Source organism: Apaloderma vittatum, unplaced genomic scaffold (genome assembly GCF_000703405.1).
Source record: "Apaloderma vittatum isolate BGI_N311 unplaced genomic scaffold, ASM70340v1 scaffold1146, whole genome shotgun sequence".
NCBI lineage: Eukaryota > Metazoa > Chordata > Aves > Trogoniformes > Trogonidae > Apaloderma > Apaloderma vittatum.
This window is the reverse complement of record NW_009721006.1, coordinates 42,823-67,462: the sequence shown is the minus strand read 5'-3', so window position 1 is coordinate 67,462 and position 24,640 is coordinate 42,823. Positions and strand designations below refer to the sequence as shown.

The 24,640-nt window shown below is 39.6% G+C and overlaps 1 protein-coding gene across 1 annotated transcript in view; it reads right to left on the bottom strand.

Moving 5' to 3' along the window:
- Positions 1 to 3,692: 3,692 nt before the first annotated feature.
- The window catches only part of COL4A1 (collagen, type IV, alpha 1), a gene marked incomplete at its 5' end in the record, with an annotated part of 51,320 nt that continues 30,372 nt past the window's right edge, over positions 3,693 to 24,640 (bottom strand). Inside the window, 16 exons of the mRNA XM_009871186.1 lie at positions 3,693 to 4,274; positions 5,942 to 6,114; positions 7,084 to 7,198; positions 9,815 to 9,992; positions 11,473 to 11,685; positions 11,831 to 11,929; positions 13,268 to 13,396; positions 15,329 to 15,400; positions 15,908 to 15,980; positions 18,846 to 18,979; positions 19,602 to 19,787; positions 21,678 to 21,728; positions 22,259 to 22,357; positions 23,115 to 23,191; positions 23,296 to 23,426; positions 24,285 to 24,424. Of these exons, the coding sequence (XP_009869488.1) occupies positions 4,193 to 4,274; positions 5,942 to 6,114; positions 7,084 to 7,198; positions 9,815 to 9,992; positions 11,473 to 11,685; positions 11,831 to 11,929; positions 13,268 to 13,396; positions 15,329 to 15,400; positions 15,908 to 15,980; positions 18,846 to 18,979; positions 19,602 to 19,787; positions 21,678 to 21,728; positions 22,259 to 22,357; positions 23,115 to 23,191; positions 23,296 to 23,426; positions 24,285 to 24,424 (1,952 nt within the window). The remainder of the gene's footprint in view (positions 4,275 to 5,941; positions 6,115 to 7,083; positions 7,199 to 9,814; positions 9,993 to 11,472; positions 11,686 to 11,830; positions 11,930 to 13,267; positions 13,397 to 15,328; positions 15,401 to 15,907; positions 15,981 to 18,845; positions 18,980 to 19,601; positions 19,788 to 21,677; positions 21,729 to 22,258; positions 22,358 to 23,114; positions 23,192 to 23,295; positions 23,427 to 24,284; positions 24,425 to 24,640) is intronic.

The window sequence follows — 24,640 nt, the reverse complement described above, 5'->3', positions numbered from 1 at the left end:
TCTTATCTCAGTCTGAAAACAGAGAGGCTGAATGCTTCCATGTGGCCACTGGATACTTCTTTTCTTCATAATGCTAAGACCATCCTGGCCTCAGCATTAGCCTAAGCCTGGTATAAGCATTTAAAGGTCCACACTGGTCTCTCATGTTCTCATCATGTTACCTAATGCAGGATATGAAGTTCATAAGAAAGATTATTTCTGTATGAAGAGGCAGAAACGCAGTGGGCAGCACATCGCTGCTGCTACGGGAACAACAGAGGGAAACTCCACCGAGGCCTCAGGAGAACACAACGACACTGCCGGACTCCTCTTGGAGGCCCCCCTGCAGGCATGGCCAGTCGCCACCACTAGAGCAAGGGATGGAGATACCAAGAACAAGCTGCCCAGAGAGGTTGTGGTGTCTCCTTCTCTGGAGACTTTCAAAACCCGCCTGGACGCGTTCCTGTGTGGCTGCCCGGGAGGATCCTGCTCTGGCAGGGGGGCTGGACTAGATGATCTCTAGAGATCCCTTCCAACCCCGAACATTCTGTGATTCTATGATTCTATGACACTTGTGCTTTCAAATTGCCAGGGGTCTGTCTTTGTGCCAGGTGCCCTATTTTGTCTTTACTGTGCTCTGGGACCCATGTGCCTGGCCCTGTGTTTCACACATTTATCACAAAATGGTTTGGGTTGGAAGGGACCTTAAAGACCATCTAGTTCCAACCCCTCTGCCATGGGCAGGGACACGTCTCACGAGACCAGGTTGCTCAAAGCCCCATCCAGCCTGGCCTTGGATGCTTCCAGGGAGCAGGCTTCCACAGCATCTCTAGGTAACCTGTTCCAGTGTCTCACCACCTTCAGAGAAAATACAATCACTTTTCTGTGAGCCTAGCATGCGGGTATTGTTCTCAGGAGTCCTGTTTCATAGAAAAAAAGTGTATTTCATCAAGGAAGTTACCACTATGAAAAGGATAAAAGATACAACTACAACCTATCAGAAAAGAGACAGAAGCTAAGAGATAATTTGTTTCGAAATATATATTGGCTTATTTCATTATATCTGATTTCCATTTTGTTTTTGTATAGATTTTTTTAAATTTTTTTTTTTATCAAACACTGCAATTTTTTTTTAATCGAACACTGCAAATAGTTGCTATTTCAGAAGGGAAATTGCTGGTGACCAGAACATGTCAGAATAGAGACAGAGACTTGGGAAAATAGAGAACTGCCAGACTGCTTTACACTGCAGTGGATTAGAGAACAAGACATTTATGAGTGTGAAATTGTTAGTACCAGTCTTCCCATGGAGCAAGGGTACCACCTGCTGTTTTAGAAACGTATTTATCTGGGTCATGAAAGTTATTCTTCAAGCACTGTGTTCAAACCCATCCAGGACAGCAAAACAAGCTGCACTTCTTTAGGGAAGCTTTCTCCTGAAATTTAAGCTAACGCAGGACAATTTTAACAAATGATGCGTTTGAGGTTCCCTGTTCACACAAAGTACAGTGCTGTAGCAACAGCGCTGGCCACAAATGACCAAACATGAGATCCTTACAGATTTTTGAAGCGAAAAAAGGGTTTCACGCTTCTGTTCTGCTTTAGTACACGGGCTTTCCCCTCACCCAGGGCATAAAAGTCTAGTGTTCACAACATTTTCAGATCTGATTATTATTCAATAACTACTGACTTAAGTAGAATTAGCATCTTTAGCACAACAATGGTTTAAGTGATTTTATAAGCTGGAGGTTACGGTATAAATAATTGCTACTAGTCATTTCATGCAGTTTTTGAAAATTTTCAAAGGATCTTGTTTCCAAAATTGAGAAAATGCATGTTAGTGCACAGCCAGCTCCGGTGAGAAGTCCCTACAGATTTTATTTAAGCATACATGCAGGACTTCATAATAAATTCAACTGTCTGGCAGTTCTGAAACAATTTGAGCCAAGCAAATGAAATCCTCCAGCTGACCAGGGGCTAAGCCGTAGAGTGCAATTAAAAAGTCTGAGCAGCAGCTTGGATCCTCTGAGTCAGAGAAGGCTGAAAGTCTGCTAAAATCTTCCTAGGCACCACAAGGAATCGCCCTACAGCCTTCTCCACCCAAAAAACAAGTGACACTTTGGGAAGCCTGAATCAGGCTGATCAGATGTAAACAGACCCTTGTATTTTATAGGCTGGTAAGGGACTTTTGTGAGGACTGGTCATTTATAAACAAAACTATCATCTGTCAAAACTTCCATGAGAGTTGAGAATCAGTGCTAAAGGCAATGGCCAGTTTCCATCCAGGGGCCCTCAGCCAGGTTATTAAGTGAAGGAGAGTTCAGAACAGCAGCAGCAGCCATCTCTTCACAAATTTGGGAAAACAACATGAAACATTAACAAATTAGGTGTTTTGCCAAAGAAAAAAGATATTGCGGTCCAGTTCCTCTCCAGACAACTAGAGCCAAGATTCACCTTGCCCACTTAGAAGCAAAATTACATGAGCTATTTTGATTTTTATCTTGCATAATTCAGTTCTGATTTGTGCATGAAGAATTCAAGGGAAAGAGTGAAAAATATGTATAACCTGGTGGCTTCTCACGAGCTAAGGTGAAGTTAGCGGGTTTTCGTAACGTGTTCACAGCAAACTTACTTCACCGACAGAGGCAAAACCCATGTCTTGTCTATCAGTACCAGCTCTTACAAGGTAACAGTACAGGTGTCCTTGTTCCCCTTTTGAAGATGCTTTGTACATCTGAAAGATGTGCAAAACAAAAATAATCTAAGATTGCATCAAGCTTGTGCATTTATTGGTGGCTTATTAAAAATTAATTCACTGCTGCAAATGATTGCTAATAACAAATCAGTAAAAATATTTTCTTTCCTTCTGTTTTTGTTTTTTTACACAAATAGTTTTATTACAAACTTGAATTCTTAAGAAATACACATGTAAGAAATTACACAAAGGCCTTGGTATTTGCAAAAAATCTTTTTGGTATTTGCATGGTAATAGTTTATAAAACACTTTTGGACACAGATGTGCTCAAACAATGGTATCATTGCATAGAAATTCTTTAGAAATATTTCTGAGGACACTCTGAGGAACTTTTTTGGCACAATATTAACAAAATTAAGGCCTTATATACTTTTCAAAATCAAGTCATTCAGTGTGTGAGTAGTGTTTAAAACCCTGAAAAATATTAAATACAGAATAAAGACTATAAGCTCAAAGCAGGATTTGCTATAATAAACACAAATAGCTATTAACCTGGGTTCAGTCTCTTCAACTTCAGCATTGAAATGGCCTATGTAAAATGAACATTTCACATCGTATTTTGGCATTTAACATCTAATTCATGACACTGAAAAGAAGAAAACTTTTGTAAGCTTCTTTTTGAAATGATAAACTCAGAGCTTGATTTGCATAATGGTCAATATCTATATAAATTACTAAAATATTTATATATATATTTTTTCTTGACCATTGCTGGATCATTCTTTATTCCACAGGAAAGTTTGTTCTACTGCATTAAAAAAGCTGCATAGTACCAACATAGCAGAAACACTTACTTGCCTATTTGGGAAGCCAATTTGGCAATCTCTTCCAGATGTAGCCCCGTGAAAACCAACAGCACTAAAGACTACAAACAGAAGCAAAGGTTCGCAGGGTGGCACTCTATGTTGTGAAAGGATGGTTACGTGTTGCTTAACCACAGTCTGTAATCCCAAAACTCTTTTTTACATTAGTATTGCTTTGTACAGGAACAATAAGTACATACCCAAGAGTCTGGGGTTTTGACACACCGAGATAACGGTAACAACAAACTTATCTGGGGAAGAAAAATGAATCTAAATATATAATACAAGAATGAGAGAGGGGGGTCAAACAGTATAAGGCAGAACTGCATACCTCCTAGCACCTTTGCATTTCTTCTGGATAAATGCTGACTTCTTATTCTATCAGTGCATTGCATTTTATATAAAAAATACATATATTTTGATCAAAAGTGCCATTTGGCATGTCGACATTTGAAGCTTATCTTTGTTGTCTCTTTTCTTCTTCAGCAAGGACAGGGCCAGTAAAGCAGTGTGTGTTAGTTATGCAAGTTCCTAAAAGGCACTTTACTGTTTTCATATTGGACAACAATGAGGTACATATGATATATGTCTAGGCTTCATTGCTGTTAAACGAATAGCACCATATTGTGTGAAATTAGTTGAAATTCAAAAGTCATTATGTTTTTCTCATACAGACTTGACAACGGCTAACATTTGAGCGCAGATCCCCTGCTTTCAAAGTTGAGGGTGTCGGTTTCCTATTAAAAATAAACAAATTAAAAAGACCCATTAGCAATTGTTGATACAGTCAGTTTTTGGGTTTATAATAGACAAACATAAGCTTTGCATGCAGCCAAGTGCCTCTTTAAACTGTGCTGAATCAAGAGGGTATCCCTAAGGTCTTCAATGTATACTCATTTCTGAGTTTGGTCAGAAATTATCACAAGATTAAACATCACTCACTTCTAGTTACTTCAGAATACAGTTCTGTTTCATTTCCTTTACCAGAACACACTACCTGTTTCATCAGTAGTTTGAAAACATGCTGGATTTTGGCTATTAAAAAAAAAAAAAATCAAAGACACTGAAGACATTTGACTGTTCATGAGTTTCTGCTAATTCTATTGACTACAGAAAAATGAAAAGCCAGCAAAGGAAATGATGTGATGTTGTACAGAAAGACAAATCTAAATCTTTAGTCTCTAATGTATCATAAGGAGAGGCTCCTAGCAACTGGAAATACAGCATTTTCAGACAAAAGTGTGCTTACATTTAGTCCGTTCCTTTAAAAAGGATTATGAGTTTATACAAAACTTAAGAGTATTTGTGAATTATGGTAGTAGGACAGGTCCCCTGATCTGGGATTAATTTATTAATGTGAGATATAGTTTGTAGCCAGTAAAGGGTATGAAGCTGACAGGTCTCTGGGCAGGAGTGAACAAATACAAACAACTCTAGCACCCAGTCCTCTAAATTATCCTCTGACCAGCTTTCCTCTTTCCTAGGGAGCCAGTGCTTACCCTGACGTTGCCAAATGGGCTCTTTCAGTAGTAGCTCTTTTGGTTGATGAGATTATCACAGTCCCAGTGATATTCAGCCCTGGTACTCAATTTTTCTGCCTGCTCGGTTAACGACTATCTCATAGACAGTCAAAACAACCAGATTCTTTTTGACTGAGACAGGCTAAGGTGCATTCGCAGATCTAGAAAAGGTGACGAGGTTAAGGGCACCAGACGAAGGGTACCAGGAGCAGCAGCCTGGACTGGACTGCAGAGGAATGCCTGCTCATCAGGTGAGCTATGCAGATCCGGGAACTGCTCTATATACTAACATATGGAACAAACTAGACTGTGCTGAAAAACAGTTATGCGCAGGAGACCAGAACAAAGCCTACTACCACTTAATTCCTGAAATGAGAACCTTAGTAGGACTGAAGAAATGCCTAAAGTCTCTGCCTTCAGCTGCATTTTATTCAGACATACTTCGACCAATGTTAGGGAAAGGTAAATAATTGTTCAGGTCACTTAGATCAATACCTGCACAAATTTCAAGTGGTTCTATTACGTGTTAACATCCACTAGGGGTAATGTCATATTCTAACTTAATTTCAGTCAGTGTGTCAGCCTATCCCAGTTGTTACAACTCTGAATACAATCAAACACAGTGGAAATACAAACATTGTTAGATTATTCTGAAAAGCAAAATACTAGGTACAAATGACACATTGTAAATACTACTGGAAGATACATTAATGAATTCCCCCAAAAGCTGTTATAATTTTTTTCTTTTTGTTAGGGAAATCATTAACTGCATGTACTAACCAGACTGAGGCATAGCCAATACTTGAACCATGTATTACATTCATACAACGCTCCTCTTGCTCAGTGACAAGGCTCAAATACTGATAAATAAATTATGAACTTACTTGAACATCTCATTCCTCTCTATAGTGGCAAGCCAGAAGCTGTAAGCATTTGCATAATAATTGCAGGTGCCCCGGCCATGGCATTCAATGAAGGGAGCGCTTCGAAACTCCTCTAGGCAGGAACCAGGAGACGCCAGGGCCTGGCCAGAGCCCTCTGCACCGGCACTGGTGTGCTAGAAAATTGCAAAAGCATCAGTCAGAGAGGGACTCTCTACCTCTTCTGCTGCAACACCTATTAAGTCTCTTGACTAAATATTTCTTCACGTGCCCCTCCTTGTCCTCTGTTGTGTCCATCTGCTGTTTTGTCCCTCAGGTCAAGAAGCAGCAAGGAGCTGAAGGGCTCCAGAGGTGGGACCAGGTTGTCTCACTTAACGGCAGCACAACGCACCAGCAACACCAACCTCAGGGCAGCCGTACACACAGAAATCCCACACGACTGACAGCAGGGCCCAGGCTATCTCTGCTAGCGACAGCCCACAGCCAGCTCTCCAGCCCAGAAGGGACACAGACTGGTACGTTTGTATCTGAATCTCTGAACTCAATTTGGGCCTCACATCCCAGTGGCCCCTCTCACGCTGGTGAGTGGTACCCACACCTTGCCTGGGAGAGTGGCTGTTGGTATAGGCTGTGAGGATGACAGGAGGCACGCTAACAACTCACCGCTGTGGAGGACTACAGAGTGGCTCTTTCACGTCACTCCTTGGCCCTACTTATTTCACAAGTGTAGATACAGCTGAAGAAACTGCATAAAAGGTCAGAAGTGCCACCTGAAAACTGAAGGCTTATTTGCCAAAAACTGGCAAGAGCACAGGCACTGATACGCTACTACTCTACCAAGCTACTGCAGCATATACATGTAGAAGGACAATGGGAAATTGTGCTTATTTCCTCATTTATTCAGCACTTAGATCCTATGTTGGAGCTGAAACAAGACAGTATGCTGTACCCATTTCCCCAGAAGTGAACAACTAATGGCTACTGTATTATTTCCATGTAGTAATTAACCAGAATATTTAAGTCACCAGAAAGGGCAGTGCCCTCCTAAGACCTGAAGTGACATAGGCAGATATTAACTTTCCCAGAGCAGGAGTGTAGTGAAATAAATGCTTTTCTCAGCTCAGAGTATCCCCCAGTGCACTTACCATGACAAAGGAGTAACCAATCCAAAGTGAACTCCAGCCTTCAGGACATGGTGGTATTTGAATTGTTTGACTGTGGACGGCTATTACCATAGCAGGAGCTTCACACACAGAACATCTAGAAAGACCAAGACATGAATGGGCTACCTGCGCTTAAGGATTAATACTTCTTTTTTTTCAGAAGTTACTTTCCTTCAGGAATCTTGAATTAGAAAATGTTGTTACCTTCAAAAACAAAGCTAAATCAATGCATTTCCACTTAGGACAAAAACCCTCAACTGGTTCTTTTTTCTCAATTACTTAGGGACAGCTTAACTATTTAGTCTTATTCTCATTAGCCTTCCTATGGGCAAAGAACAAGAGAACCAAACACTGTAACTCAGCAAGTTCACTTAAAAGTGCTCTACTGTGATCAGAGACAAGTAACAGCAACCCATTATCCTAAACATAGCCCTGAGCAACTTCCAGAGAAAAAGCTGTCTCTCTGGAAAATATCTTAGAAAGGGGATCACTGCTAATCTAATCTACCACAGACTCTTCCCCATGCATTCTCCTTGAAAGTGGCTTTTATTTACATTCGTGGTCTTTATCTCCAGTAGGAGGTTTCTCGCAAAGTGACTTGAAAAATGAACTCAAAAGCAACTCTTCAGAAAGCTCTGTAGCACCAGGTATTTTACTTTAGTTGAATTCATTGTGCCTCAGTTACTGAATAATCCAATGATCAACTGTGCCTTCACAGGCAAAACAAAAAAATGTGTGTTGGGCTGCAGATTTTTATGTGGGAGCTGGCAATAAGGAATTTGGTAGATATAATTAATTTTCTCTTGTACAACTCCTAAACTGGCTACTACAATTAGCAATTATGAAAATGATTCAAAACAGATTCAAACTCAGAACTAAACAGTCTGATTCCTATTATCAGAGCAGTGAAAAGAATCAAGTGCAAAAGGGATTAAGTTGGATTCTGGAAAATGTGCAGAAGCAAAGGAATTCAAAATGAAAGCCTTCTATTTCTGACTTGTGAAGACCGCTTTCATACCTACCGCATCTTTAGCGCAGAAGCAAGACAGTTATTTTAAGAAACACATCAATGAAAGAGTAAGTTAAAAGAAGAATGTAAAGCTGCCACTATTCTTGGAGCTCTGCTTTGCTTCAAGAGATTTCTGGTATTTCAGTGGAAAGCCTTACATGAAAATAAGTCCCATGACCTAAGACAGTAGGTGACACTTCTACACCTTTTCAACTTGTGGACGGGGAAAAATGTCAGCTTAAAAGCCACCACTAATAATATAAATTGAAAGGATACTCTTCTCAGATTCCTTTTTTAAAAAAATGTGCATTACAATTACCTCACACATGCACACATATACATATATATGCACATACGCATTTTTATGGTGCAAAAGCTACTCTGTATGTATAAGACAAATGTTAGTGTGTGCGTCCTTGAACATGGGTTTCAAAAGTGACTGTTAAAGGTTATTGTGGGTACTTGATCAGGGAAGGCATAAAAGGAACATGAATTTCAGAGGTTGGTCATTTAAATTTTTCTGAAAGTCAAGCCCCTTCCCTTCCCATCCAATAAACAACAAAAAAATAAGACCAACAGAAACCATAGTCAGTCTTGCCCTCAACATGCCCACTCATTTTCAAGGCACCAGTTTCAACAGCTCTGGCTCTAAACCAAAAATAGATAGACTACAACTGTAGACACAAGATGGTTTCTATTATGCAAAATAAATATCAAATGTTTTGCAGCAGAGCCAGACTGTTTTCTGAACATACCATGATCTCAAGACTATAACCGCTGATGATTTGAGTTGCCCCTTTCTCTTGGATGGCATATACAGATCCAAGAAAACAGTAAGAGCAGTCTCTGCTCCCGTTGACTTTATATAGCAGGAAGAGGGATCAGCAAGAGCTGATACAGATCAGAAGCAATGACAGGAATCGTAGTAATGCGTTTACCTAATGATTATCATTGAAGTTATAAGTTGGGGATTCCCTTTTCAAATCCTTACCTAACAGTTCACCACACTCTAGCTCAAATCTCTTCCTTCAGCACCAGGCATATTATGCCAAGATAATTTTTGCTAGTGCTCTTAAAAATTAAAATGGACCAAAGCTTCAACATATGAGATTGATGCAGAACAGTTACGTTTGATGGGAGTGCTGCACTTTAGGTTAGCTGAGAATCTGGAATCATTAAAAAATAGATGATTTTATTTTGCAACTGTTTCCTTTAATTCAGACAATAATGGCTGTATTCAAGCAGCATGTCCAAAACAATGGAAGAAGCCTGGCAGACTGCTGTATGATAAAACAAAGAAGAAACTCAGCCCTAAAAAGTTTCTAGCTATGGCTAATCAAAAAAAAAAAAAAAAAGAAGAATTGAGAATTTTTTTGGAGAAGAATTGTGAATAAATTCAAAACGTCTTCTCCTTCAAAGTACATCATAGCTTTTTGCAAAACACCTTTTCAAAGTAAATCTTTTCACTTCAATTAGACTCAGAATAGACTGCTCTGTCTGGATTTCCCCCCAAATGGATTTATTTTTGATCAAAGTCTAAAGTGAAAACATGCACACTTTGAAACATTTCATCAAAGGAACTCAAACTTGAAATTTAAGAGCAGGAAATAAAAACATACAGATTAAAACTCTTCCAAAGAAAAATAAAGTAGTATATGCACTTTTCACAGGCGTCTTACAAACCCAGCAGAATTGAAACTGTACCTGCTGATGAATGGTCTGATATTATCACCAGTGATAGGAGCCATATTCATTGGCATGGGTTCAGGAGTGGACAGCCAGTAGGAATAGTCATTCCTTGACGCAAAGTTACATACGTTATTGATATTGCAGAATAAGAAAGGCATGGTACTAAATTTACGAAGACAGCTTCCTGCCGTGCCTGAAATGTGAAAAGTTACTTGTTAACTCATTTTTGTTAGACCATTGCCAACTGCCAAACAATTACTTCCAGGAGCAGCTAAAAAAGCACAGGACGCTTGCTCTGGAGTGCCCAGTTCTCTCAGAGGAACTGATTTCTTTTAGTTCCAAAAGCAAGGAACGGAAAGTACGGAGTAGTCCAGTCTTACCTGTAGAATTACAGAGTAAGTTAGGTTAGACCTCTAGGGGTCATCTATCCTAACCCCCTGCTAGTTACATCAGATTGCTTGGACCCATAATCAGTTGAGTTTCGAGCACCACCAAAGGCAGAGATTCAACAACCTCTCTGGGCTCCCGTTTCAGTGTTTGAGCATCAGCATGATTTAAAAAAGCTTTTCTTTATGTTTCACTGGAATATATCTCATACTTGTGCCCACTGCTGCTTCTGTCACTGTGCCCCTCTGGGACGGGTTTGGGTCTATCTCCTCTACCTTCCCTGTAAATAGCTGTAGACACCAATAAAGGCCTCCCCTTAAATTTTTGTCAAGGCTGAACAAACCCAGTTCCATCAGACTGTCCAGACTCTACTAGCCATCTTAGTAGCTAGCTGTTGTAATCACTGCGGTATAACAATATCTTCCTTGTACTGGAAGGCCCAAGTCTGGTCATGATGTACCAGATGTGGTCTCACAACTGCCAAACAGACGGGAAGAACCATTTCCCTCCATTTCCTGGCTGCACTTTTGCCAGTAGGGTCCAGTAGGTTGGGCAGCAGGGAATGGGGTGGTTGTTGCAAGGCCACACCAGTAATTCATGTTCAGTGTCGCTCACCAGGACTCCCAGGCCCTTTTCCGCAAAGCTGCCTTCTAGCAGTCTGTACCGCCACTATTGGAAACAGCTCTGTTGCATGAACCTATTTAATTCTAGGTGTATCCCTTTGCATTTGTCTTTACTGAACTTCTTGAGGTTCTTCTCAGATCTTCTCCCCAGCTTGGCCAGGGCCCTCCAAAGAGCAGCTGTGCCCAGTAGGGTATCAACTGTTCCTCCCAGTCTGGCATTAGCTACAAACTTGCTGAGAGTGCACTCTATCCCATCACCCAAGCCATTGATAAATTCATTAAATAGTATTGGCCCAATACTAATTCCTGAGGGACATCACTAATCAACAACCACCACTCAGGCTTTGTACATCTGATCACGTCCATCTGAGCCCGATGGACCCACTGATTTTTCACTCACTTTATCATCAACTTAGCCAGTCCATTTCTCACTACAAGGATACTCCATCACCATGCCAAAGGCTTTGACAAAGACTTTCTTAAATAAACTGTCACTGTTTCCACTACACACCAAACCATTATTTGTACCAACCTAGAAGGCATAACAAAGCACAGGCTCACCAAGAATAACAAATACAGATTTGCTCAATACAGTTCTACAAATGAAAGGAATATTTAGTTTGTAATGGACTCTAACTGAATTCTAATTTAGTCTCTACTTACCCAGATCTTGGCCGTGTGCTCTTTCATTGCCTTGTACATAAAGCAAGGAGTAGCCATGGTAAATCAGCCTCGTTCCAATTGGGCATAATGGTTCTTCAATGGTTTGACTGTGTCTGGTAACAAGGAAGCCATGAGCAACAGATGGTGCACCTGGTGGGCCCATAGCCCCAGGCAAACCTTCAGGGCCAGGTGGACCAGGGAATCCTCTGGGGCCTACAATACAGAGAGTTTCCTTTTATCTCTACGGACAGCAGTATTCTGCCTCCATAACTAAAGAAGTGAAATTAGATACATTCACACCTAATCTATGTTATTTTTCTGTGAAGGAATCAAGTCTTTGAAGAATGCATGGGCTTACCTGGAGGACCGTAAGGACCAACTTCTCCTTTTTGCCCAGGTCTACCATCAAACCCAGGACTACCAGGTGGTCCAGGTACACCTGATGGTCCTGTCACCCCTGTTGAAAAACAAGGAATAGTTATTACTGCCTATCACTTCATGCTGTTTCTGACCTTATGGTTTTCAATACAGTACAGCACATGCACACCTCAGCACAAACTGAAGTCATGCAGATCACTGTGTGTATCCCAACACCTAGAGCACACATGAGGGCTACTGCAGGTGAAGTGATTATAATAGAGAAGAACTGAGAAGTAAGCAGAGCGTGTGCTTCTAAAATAACCAGTGTTTGCCTGGAATATGAAAAAGAACGGCAGCAATCTCTTCCCTCTCTGCTTATCATACAAGTCAATCAAAAATAGACCAGAAAAAATGAGACTTGGGAACAGTGGGAGAAGCACTGTTTTCTTAGCTTCTTCCCAAAGAGATTTTCAGAGATGCATTATGTCTTCCCTTTATCAATTTCTAGGGATGCTTTCAGTCCTGCATAACTAACTCAAAATTTGGGAATACCAACATTTCAGTGTCATGTCATCACCTTTAGATAGCCATGGCTGTCCTCTTGATCACTCAAAAAGCAACACTGTGTTTAGGCATTGAACTGACTGCTAGAGAACAGTGACAGCTCCCACACAAGCAAACCCAATACTGTGTTCAATTACTGAGATTATTTCTAACAGACAGATGTTATAGAGTTGTAACCCCACCTCCAAGTGCAAAATTCCTTATCTATTATATTAAATAGAAAAAAGATATTCATTATGTCCTACTATAATTCCTGTGCGAACATCATAGGTCCTGTGTAATCTGCTCTAGGTGATCCTGCTCTGGAAGGGGGGTTGGACTAGATGATCTTCAGAGGTTCCTTTCAACTCCTACCATTCCATCATTATGTGATAATTCCCCATATCTTCTCAAAAAACAAGCAGTACCAAAGCCTTCCCTTAGCATCCTCATAGCTTACGAATACCTCTGAGCTCTCGCTCTCCATGGCCTGTCATTCTGAAATACGCATGTCTTTGTGCCAGCATTTAATTTGTCTTACCTTTTGGCTCCATTCTCATATTTTCTGGTCTGTTTAATTTCTGGAGTTCCCTTTTTCTTTACAAAAATTACAATTTCTGGACTAAGAGATGAAATTCAGAACTATGGAACAAGGTTCCTCAGGAAGCAATTTCCAATTCAAGATCAAGGTATTTTTCCTCCTGCTAGTCTTCTCTCAGAGACATACAATAATTAAGTTTGGATTCGATACTAAAGACAGAAGATAGCCTAACAAACATATTCTGGGGAAAGGATAAGCAGCGTGTCGCAAGTAATTCTGCTTACTGCCTACAATTGCTCTATTTTTACATCCCTTACAAAGTATTTCTACCAGCCAGTTATAAACTCTCACCTTGCTGTCCTTTGGGACCTGGAAGTCCTGGGAATCCTTTGAGACCAACTGGTCCTACAGGGCCAGGTAAGCCAGGATCTCCTTTAACAAGCTGAAAAGCACCTGGTGGGCCTGGTGGGCCTTGTAAACCTGCCAAAGTTAACAGAGGAAATCAGCACGTACTTAGTACTGCGCAGTAAAAAAAGCGAGAAAACAATGTCACCTCGTATTGCCATTTATGTAGTCTGAAGAGACAGAGCCTACAGATACAAGACATCAATGTATCCAAGACTTTATATGTATTGAGTAGGGTCATACCTGCTAAGAAGGCAAACCTGAAGCTGTCTGAGGGTAGAAAACAACAGGGTTCAAGGCACAATGGAAGAAACAGCTTGGGCTGAGCCTCTGCCACTGGTAACACTTACGCAGCTGCACACGCTGCTGCTAAAAACCGTAATGCTACCTCCTACATTCCCATCTCCCACCAGAGAGGACAGAGCAGTCCCACAGATGTAGCTCTGGCCAGAAGGACTGTGACCAGGGCGTGCAAACAGGGAGCAGCATCCGCTGGGGGTGGCACTGGCAGTTTGTTCTGAAGAACTGCACGCTTTGCTTGCTGGCTCTGCTCACCAGCAGACTCAGGCTGCAGCCCCAACGGTGATGCTAACTAACTGATGGCTACACAAGCCTACCCAGAACCTTGATGTCTCCAGGAAATTAGAAAGATGACATCTTTCAAAAGAATTACCATTTTTTAAATGGATTCTTTTTCTAAGAACTCTAAGGAGACTGTGACCTGCTGAAAAAAAATGGTTTCCACCACCACAACTCCAAGGCAGTGGCTGAAACTCAAACGGAAACACTAGAGCCTATCTTTGCTGATGTCTCCACCTGAACAGAAGTCCCAAGGACTGAAATAGCTGTCCAGACCTTAGGTTGCATGGAGCTCCCTCAGCAAGTTTGCAGATGACACCAAGCTGAGTGGTGTAGTCAATACACTGAAGGGAAAGGATGCCATCCAGAAGGACCTTGACATGCTTGAGAGGTGGGCCAATGCGGACCTCATGAAGTTCAACAAGGCCAAGTGCAAGGTCCTGCATCTAGGTCGGGGCAATCCACAACATATGCAGAGATTGGGGAATGAATGGATTGAGAGCAGTCCTGCAGAGAAGGACTTGAGGGTATAGGTAGATGAAAAATTGGACATGAGCTGGCAATTTGTGCTTGTAGCCCAGAGAGTTGATCATATCCTGGGCTGCATAACAGGAAGCGTGGCCAGCAGGTCAAGCGAGGTGATTCTCCTCCTCTACTCTGTTCTTGTGAGACCCCACCTGGAGTTGTGTGTCCAGCTCTGGGATCGCAGGTACAAGAAAGACATGGACCTGTTTGAGCCATGAAAATGATCTGAGGGCTGGAGCACCTTTTCTGTGAAAAACAGCTGTGAGAGTTGCAATTGTTCAGCCTAGAGAAGTGAAGGTTCCAGGGAGACTGTACTGTGGCATTTCAATATATAAAGGCGGCTTATCAGAAAGACCAAGAGAGACTTCTTAGAGGGTCTAGAGTGACAGGACAAGGGGCAATCATTTTAAACGGAAAGATGGCAGATTTAGATGGTACTTAAGGAAGAATATGTTTTTTACAATGAGGATGGTAAGACACTGGAACAGGTTGCCCAGAGAAGTTGTGGATGCCCCATCACTGGAAATATTCAAAGTCACATTGAATGGGCCTTTGAATAATCTGATCTAGTGAAAGATGTCCCTGCCCATGGCAGAGGGGTTGGATTTGACCTTTGACGACCCCTTGCAATCCAAACCATTCTATGATTCTATGGTCCTAGGATACCATTTAAAGATTCTAATAATGACAAAACCTCAGTATTAATTGTTCAGAGCAGAAGACAAAACTCACTCTCTACCTAACAGCTAAGTCTAATCTGACCATTCAGATGCTGATACCATGATATGTGGTTTCATATTCTTTTTACAGTGAATAAAAGGAGGAGGGACTTATCCATTGATTAGTCACAAATAACGATTTTAACAACAACATTGGGCAAAAAAGCAAGTCTTTATATTATACCTTTAGATCCAGGAAGACCTTGGTCACCTCGCTCACCCTTAAGCCCTGGGAAGCCAGAAGATCCTTTTGGACCTGAAGTCAAAGAAAATATTTACATGAATATTCAGTAATTTCTTGATTTGGAAAGGTATATGCAGAACAATCATGTACAAACCTATAAATTATAAGAATTCATTTTTTTTATACCCTCAGTGTTTTCAGGTACACAATGGTGACCGTAGCAGTGATTTAGTCAACAATGGAGACATTCTGAGCTCATGTTTCCTCAAATACAGCTATAATATTTGCCTTTCCAATTGTCAAGAAAATCTTGAAGATTTTCTAGTAATGTCTAAACAATTGATTTTACATCGACCTTTTAAAGGAAGTGTGCACTTAATTGGTAAAGCAAGACAACAGGCAAAAAAAGCCTTGAGAAAAATCTGCAGGTTCTTGTATGCTTTTTGATGCAGCTATCAATGTTCTGTTTCAATAATTTGAAAACAGAATCAACATTCTTTGTATCTTTTTCGTGAGAGTAAGGATACGAAAGAGACATCTTTGCATACTTTTTAGGAATACAATGTATTTTCTTCTCACCTGGAACACCTGGAACTCCTGGAGGTCCCAGATCACCCTTTTGACCAATATCTCCTGGTAAACCAGGACTACCCTGTATAAAAGAAGATGTGAAGTATAGTTATCCTACACTATTATGACATGACTCTGAAATAGTCTATGTATTTTTAGAAACATATGAAAAGAAATTAACGTGAGAGAAAAGACATTAAGCTTAAGGAATGTTTATTCACTACCATGATTAGATGAGAAGCTTCTCTTAAAGGAACAAGCGTGGCATCTTGTTCTTACTAAACTATTTTTTCCTTCATGAAGACACTAGATCAGAATAAGTTCTCACTAACTGTATGGCTAATAAAAAGGTTCTCAACCACAGGTAAAATTGTTATGAAAAACATCAGTAAGCAAAAATATCATAAAACACTAATTTCAGTGCAGGCCCAGCAGCTGGTTGCTAGTTAGATAATTAAACGGGGTAATTCTAGACTACAGCAGACTTGAAAACTTGTATGTTCAAATGTAGAATGAAATTAAACGTGCTCTACAATTTATAATCCTCTGAACATTTTTACTTTTAAACAGAGTTAAGGACTTATATACTTGAAACAGAATGGGAACTCCTGATTCTACCTTCAGTATTATAAACTGCTCCTCCAAAACTAATGGTAACAATTCATTATAGTTTCACTGCAAGGAAAACCAAGCCCAGATCTCAAAAGACACTGTAAATAGTCATTCAAACGATTGCCAATTTCCTTTTCTACTTAGTCTGTTGCAGATCATCCGTAAAAAGCTTGTAAGTATAGTTTAGAGTTTCTCCCTGGCTAATTCCTAACTCAACTCTGAAGCAATATGGCTGTGATAGTGTCCTATATAATAACATGTAGAACACAGGTGGAGGAAAGAAACAAATAAGTAACTTATCAATCAGTGGTTGGAGATGTGAATTGAGTATTCAGTGAAAAATCCTACCAGTGGTAGGATTCACCTCATCATATTCAAAAAGCAATAGAATAGACACACACAGGAGTGATTTTTCATGTGATGTAAGTTAAATGTTTCTATAAAGGTGAGAAGAATGACTGTCTACAAATGTCTAATTCTTTCCGCTGACTCTAGAGGGAGAAGAGACGACGAGGTCAAAAAGGGATGTCAACACAGAGACTTCTGAAGGTACACAAAAGAGATGCTACCCTTGGAGTGGTAAGGGATGTATTCATAAAGTCAGGTTCCCGGCTTTCCTTTAATCATATAGTCACATAGGATTGCTTAAAGAAATGGCCCTCTCTGTATCATAACATGAACTTCTGTAGCACAAAACAGGATGGCTAACATTCATTCAGAAGACAGTTGTGATTCAGACAATCTCATTATAAGTGTTATTTTAAAGTAACTTTTTTAGATTAAAATTATGAACCAGAATGATTTATAAGAGGAGTTTATTGGAAGCTTTCCATCAGAATACTTTTTCCACACCAGTATGCAGTTTTGTAAACTTTTTTTTTTTCTCCCATCAGATATAGCTTGGCGACTAATATTTTAGTTTGGATCTGTTCCAAACAAAACAAAACAATTTCAGCTTGTGAAGATGATGAATATGTTTCTTCTCTCATTTCAATGTTAAAAAGCACAGATAAATCCATGAGATTTGTATTTCAAAGCCTGATCTCCTCATTCACATTTTTGTATAGGATTTTTGCTCAGGCTGTGTCACTCATGTTGTAACAAAACCTCCTTTCTGATATCAGTTACCATGTACTTGGAGACCTGTAATCAGGGCAGTAGCCTGTCCCATGGGGGAGGATGAAGACACTAGAAACCCATCTCCGTATGTATCATGAGAGGAAATTTAATATTGAAATTACTCACTGGACCAACCCAACACTAAGCATTGTGGTTCAAGGATAGAAAAACATTTTCTTCTGATTGAAGACATGGAATCAAAATCCTTTGGCTATGACATGATATGATATGATATGACATGATATATGACAGATAAAAAGAAATAATCAAGTTTCAGTGTTAGAACACTGAAGCAAATTCTTAATGTCTCTGTGAAGTGACTCCTGGATGCAGAAAAAGATGCAGTAGATCTCTGCATTATCAGACATAAAGTGTACCTTTTAAGTCCACTATCACTACCCTGCTTTTCACATTAGAAACTTACTTCTGAGTCTTCCTTCCGTACACTAGGAATTGTTGAGTCATATCTATCTACTTTTTTATTCCTTCTTTCATAAATTTTACTACTATTATTTTTAATATTATATTCTTTGTAGGAAAGAGGAAATGAAAAGTTAAAATATAGACTGTATTTTTCAGTGTGGAAAAAGGCAGCAGACATTCCAAGAGATAGAGTAAAGAAGACCAACTATTTTGGGTGACTGTTCTATTCCACTTCATTCTCCCTAATACACAGAAAGGGACTGTTTTAGATCAGGGAAAATGAATAATATATGACAACAAAGTATTAATAGCATTGCCTGCCTGTATTTCTAAATCAGCAGCTATATTTCATCACTGACAGTACTGAAAGTGCACTTTATTTGAAAGGTTTCATAACAAAACCAAACAGTTCAGGTATTTTCAGAAGGCAATTCATCTTGAAATACACAACCTTTAAAATTAACTACTAATGCATTTGCAGGATTTATGGATGTGCTGCAGCCATCCTGTAATGTTAATACACTGTAAATTATATTCTGGGTGTTGTATGTTACCACTCACTATCTATAAATTTCTAATAAGTTCATTAGCTCACCAGGTCTTATTCGTGGGCAGCCTTTTAAAGGAGAGAATTGAAATGTTTTCAGGCTGATTTTACATTGTCAGCAGTGAGTCCAAAGGCATTTTGAGCATAAAGTATCATTATTTTGAATGAGAAAATCTATGATTAATAGATCTATTAATTAACAGATCCAGCTTTCAGCAAATCTAATATGTACTGAAAGTAACTTACTGGCAGTCCCTGGAAACCCGGATCACCTTTGACTCCTGGACCTCCAGGAGTCCCAGGCCAGCCATTGCTTCCCTGCTCTCCTTTGGCTCCTTTCAGACCTGGGGGTCCTGGTGGCCCTGTTGGACCTGGTAAACCTACAAACCAGAAGAAGAGAGCATTCAGCGTCAAAATTTGTTCAAAGCAGTACCTGAAAGAAGACAAGCTGGCTCAATCTACAGATGAGCAGAACCAAAGTAATTATTGTACCAAGAAAGTAAGTCGGTGAATCTGTTGCAGGGAGGTCCATGACTCCTCACCTGACCGGACATCAATCATTTATCAGCCTGTGGCTGATAGAAAATAGTGGAGAGTTTCCTGTATGTGCAGAACAAACGATGGGATGTTCTCAGCTACAAACATGGTAAAGACACAGTGCAGCTCCCCTCTACTCTTCTCCTTAACGTCTAACACAAGGCCATTGCCAAGGTAAGGCCTACGCTGGCCCATTTTTAAATACATTAACACTTCAGGACATAGGAACATACGGTCATGGCTGCCTTGAAACAGTAAAGAGAAATCCAGAGGAAAACACATGGAAATGGGAGGCAAACTAACATAAAAGCAGTCCATTCCAATGCCAAACTGCCTGGGAAACGGAGCTCTACCCTGATCTCTGGGAAGATGATAACCAAGGATATCCAATATTGATTATACTAGCAATTAACTAGGTGAGCTTTGATTGACAGCAGTACATTAATACTAAAGATGAAGAATTACCTGGCAGGCCAGGCTGGCCTTGGGGTCCTCTGTCTCCTTTAGGGCCCTCAATTGCACTTCCCGGTAGTCCAGGAAGCCCTGGGCTGCCCTTAGGGCCTGGTGGACCAGCATAACCTGGTTCTCCTTTCAGACCCGGGATCCCTGGACTTCCTGGGGATCCTGGAAAGCCCACTTCGCCTTTCGCACCTGAGATTAGAAACAACCCCCAAAACAAGATTAGGGAAAGGATGACAACCACTGAAGCCTTCTGCCTCATTATCTGCTCACAGCAAGCTTTCTTCCTTAGTGAAAACATTGACCCTGCCTTTATACATGTAGATAAAAATGCAAAACTTTAGCAAAACTGTATTGTTCTCCACATTATGACAAAGTATGGGGAAAAGAATATTTTGAATGACATATCTTTTCTTAGCTAAACTGACCACTGAACTATTTTAACTCACTTTAAAAACAGATGAACACTCAGCATCTATCAGTCCTTCCATAACAAATATAAAGCCCCTGAATCCTTACTTCATTACAATTATTATTGTCACATTTGAGTAACGGATGTTTTTGCTTGACCAAGTACAAAGGCACTTGCTCCTGGAGAGAAAGGGATTTTTTTTTTTACTAAGATCTAAATTTAAGCTCTTCTTACTTACTTTCCATCTTGTACAAATAGTTAACATTTGCAATTCAGTCAAATTTTAGTTCATGACTGAGCAAAATGAATATAGATTAGCTTGCATATGTATAATAAGAGAAATAAAACGTATAAAGAACATGATTCTTGGCTCTTTGCCTAAAGAGAACAGGTTCTTTAAATCCTAAATTTGTGTTTTGAGGAACTACAATACATTTGGAACACAAACGATGTCAGCTGGATATCTATTTACTCTAAAGCCAGATATTTTTAAATGAGCTGTGCTGACAAAATGAGATTAAAGTGCTCTCATAATATAGCATTTTACATGCCTTACTGAGCTATGATTAGAAAAACTGCTTATTAAAATAAGTTCTCAATACTAAGGCTTTCTCAGAGATTTAATGACTGTTAACTACTGTGAGACGGTAAATACAAGATATTTGAAATTCTGCTTTATCACTTTTGATTGACCACAGCAGAGTCTTGTATTTACAGAATGAATGAGTGAGGTAAGACATTGATATTTCAAGCCACAGATGTTGTTCAAAATTTGCCATGTCATGTTCACTTCACAGATAGGACTAGTTGAATCTTTTTTGCTTTCTGTATGTTGAAAATTGAAAATCTTGTAATTGTACACAATTTCCTTTATCAGTAGCAGTTTGATCCTTCTTCACCACTGTATCTGTTGCGGTCTAGTGTCTAGGACATACTTATTTCATAAACTGGAGCATGGTGCATTACACACGTCTTGAACAAGGAATGACTCAAGCCAATCGAGCTGTTCTCATGGCACGGTGTAGTGACACACTTTGTGAAGACGACAAGCAGTCTTGGAATTGTGATAGCTACATGCCTGTACCCCAGCTAGGAAGTCCTGAGTTCAGATAAAAACAGTTTTCAGCAAGGTCTCATCAGGTCTCTGCTATCTTTTGTATCCCTGCACCATGCTCCTGTGCATAGCTTAGACATAGCTTAGCTATAGAGAATAAATATTTTAACAATGAATAAAATTGCATCTGGGCTGCATAACAGACTCAGGTAAAAAGCTTACTGCAGTATCCTGGCCATAAAACTATTATCTTTAGCTGTTTGGTGCACAGAGCCTCACTAGACTTTGATTCTTGCAAAATTAGTAGGAAAACAGAAACACTTGGAGTCAAAAGCACAGCACACAAATACAGGAGAGTTATTTATATTACCTCATCACAGCACAGCTTGCAGTAAATTCCACACTATAAATAATTACCTATTTTAGGGCATATCTAACTCATGTCCAAGATGCTGTCACTGTAACAGAAATTAGTATTTGAGCCTCTCAGAGTTTCTGCCTGCTCTGAAAAGGCATAGCATGTAAAAGAATGAAGTACAAAGTACATCTGATTACAGAATTATGTTTGTATTATGCTGGGAGGGTGGTTTGCTGCTTGTTTAGAGACGTGTTTTACCTTTATCTCCCTTTGCACCAGGAAATCCTGGGAGTCCTCTACCTGGAAAACCTGTAATATAGAGGTAGCGAAAAATAAGAATATGGAACAGTACTTAAATTTAACCTGTAAAGAACAGAAATCTATTAAGCAAATATAACGTATAAATACAAGTTTTTTGCAAAAGCTCTTCAGAGCAGAGACTCTTTTTGTTATGCAGTTTTGTTATGGTATTGTATCTAGCACAATAGGTCCTGTATAACTGAAAACACTACCCTAAGAAAACGCAAACCTGGTCCATTTTTTCACAGCAAAGTTGAAGACCGAAATTAATTCCAAAACACACCAATTTTTTCAAGTGTTGCCAGCTTTTGTGAAAGAAATTCTTTCAAGATTACACTGATTAAACACAGTTGCACATCTAAACAATCAGCTTTACAATGATGGATGAAAGTCAGGAGTTTGCAAAACATCATACTAACTTTAGTTTCTAAGGTTCCACCCAAACTACCTCAAACTCAGTATCTCGACCAGCTACTCTTCGTGTAGTCTGTCTCTGTGCATTTTCATATCCCATAAACTTAACGTGACAATAACAGTACCTTGTTCACCCTTGGCACCAGCTGGACCTGGAATCCCATCATAACCTCGTTCACCCTTCTGTCCAACAGAACCAGCAGGACCCGGAACACCAGGTTCACCTGAAAAATAATCACCATTTTCATTTCAGGTATGAATCATCAGACTTTTTTTTTTAAATGGTTTTGTTCTCCTCTCTAAAGAAAAGCTTAAATTATTTTTTTGCTTCATAGAGACCAAGCAGATACTGCATGATGACTTCAGTGTGACTTTTCTCTGAGGTTACTTCTGAATTAAATCAGTGTGAGACAGGGTTCAAGTATTACAGATTTTGACATAGCAAATTATCATGAATCTCAGTGAGCTTAGAGTGCAGGAAGTCCACCAAAAACTTGTGTAAAGCACAGCCCATTGTCCAATGAGATGATGTGACCTGCTGCCAGTATACTAAGAACACAAGGCTCCAATTTCAAAAATATTGTTACACCCGTAACAGCAATAGCCTTAATCTCCTCCCTACTCTATTTAGTCTTTAACATGTGTGTAATAACGCCAGTGTGGATTTGGCCCATGGACCAACTTCATTGTTTGCAAATGAACTCTGAAACATGAGAAATAATGACTATAACAACAACCGGTCTCGTGGAAGGTAGTAAAATCTCTTCCACAAACAGTGCAAAGAAGTATTAGCCCCACACTCCACTGACTCAGATTTACCGGGGAAACAGCATGTTCCTTTTTTGCTTATAAAATGAGCAAACATGCCAGGAAATATCTGAGCCAAAATCAATGTAGAATGCCACAATATATGCTTTAGCCACTGCCTGGAGCTGAACAATAATTTAAGTAGTCTTTGGTGGTTTTGGACTTCTTTTCTACCTGGTTCTCCTTTTAAGCCTGGAATGCCACTTAAGCCAGGAAGACCTTTTTCACCCTTTTCTCCATGGGGGCCAGGGCTCCCTAAAGAAAGGAAGAAGATATGAGTTTACATGTGGAATATTTGGTGTAAGTTTAACATTGATTGTTGATTGCAATTTCTGTTTTAATAAAGCATAACCACTTGCCTGGAAATCCTGCCATGCCAGGAGATCCTTTGGGGCCCGGGGCACCCGGCATTCCAGGAATTCCAGCACTACCCTTTTCACCCTTATCTCCAGATAATCCTGGACTACCTGTTCTTCCTGGTTCTCCCTGGAAGAAGCAGCACACATTATAAAAGCCTCACATTAATTCAGAAACAGCTTTTTCTGTTTGCAATAGTAGATGTCAACAATTCATCAAACTTATAAAGAATTTCATTCTTTTTCCATTTAGAAACAAATTTAGGATTAAATTTGACATTAAATTCCACTATCAGAATTATTGACTTTTCTAACAATTGCTTAATACCTACATATGAAAGTGAGTAGTTCCCTATGCATTTTTATGACAGCTTTTACAAAGTATTTTCCAAATTAGCCCCCTAAATTAATCATCATATTTTTTAAGTCTTCAGCAAGTTTGTTAGGAGATTAGTAAGTTTTATTTTTACAATTTTTACTTACAAATGCACGATTACTGTCATTGTATAGGTAGGAAAAGGAATGTGAAACAATTGAGAATCCTATTAGAACACTATTAGGAATTAAATTAGCTTCAGAGACAGTATTAATACAGTTGCCTTTTCAGTAATATCTGAGCTTCTTTTTTTCAGCTTCCCAGTACCTCCATAAAAGTATAGAAACACTACTTCTACACTACTTCTGTTTCCAAGAAGCCCTTTTTGCTTTATTTACGTAGTACTTTTTAAAGTTCTTTCCCTCCCCCACATTTCTAGCACTGTAAATTGGCCTATTCTGAAGAGACAGAATAAATAAGGACCCTGGAGATAACAGTCCCATCAAACAGAATGCATCTAAACCTGTGCATATGCACACTTTTCAAGTTTCTCATCAGGTATTTAAACGAGCGTAATAGAAAACATACCAAACTAGCTTAAAGACTAGCAGCATCTTTTAAAATTAGGTATTTGGTAGAGACAGACAATTAAATCCTTAACGGTGTAAATACCTTTTCACCAGGGGAACCTGGAAAGCCAATTCCAGGAAAACCTGGTGCTCCTTTGTCTCCTTTTTCACCTTTTTGCCCAGGGAATCCTGGTGTGCCTGGTGAACCTGGTACTCCTGGCAGTCCCTTTTCTCCAGGTGTTCCTAGTAAGACAAAAGGAAAAATGAGTGTATCGGAACTTGTGGTAACCTAGCAGTGCTGACAATGATTTTTCAGCATTGCCTTAGCTATTCAGACCTAGAAAAGCAAATTTAACTCACTAAAATAGTAAATTAATTTTTGAGATTCATTCTCTAGATGGAACATTTTAAGGGAAGACAAGCTCTCCTCATAAGAGAAGATTGTAATCTTGGATTTAG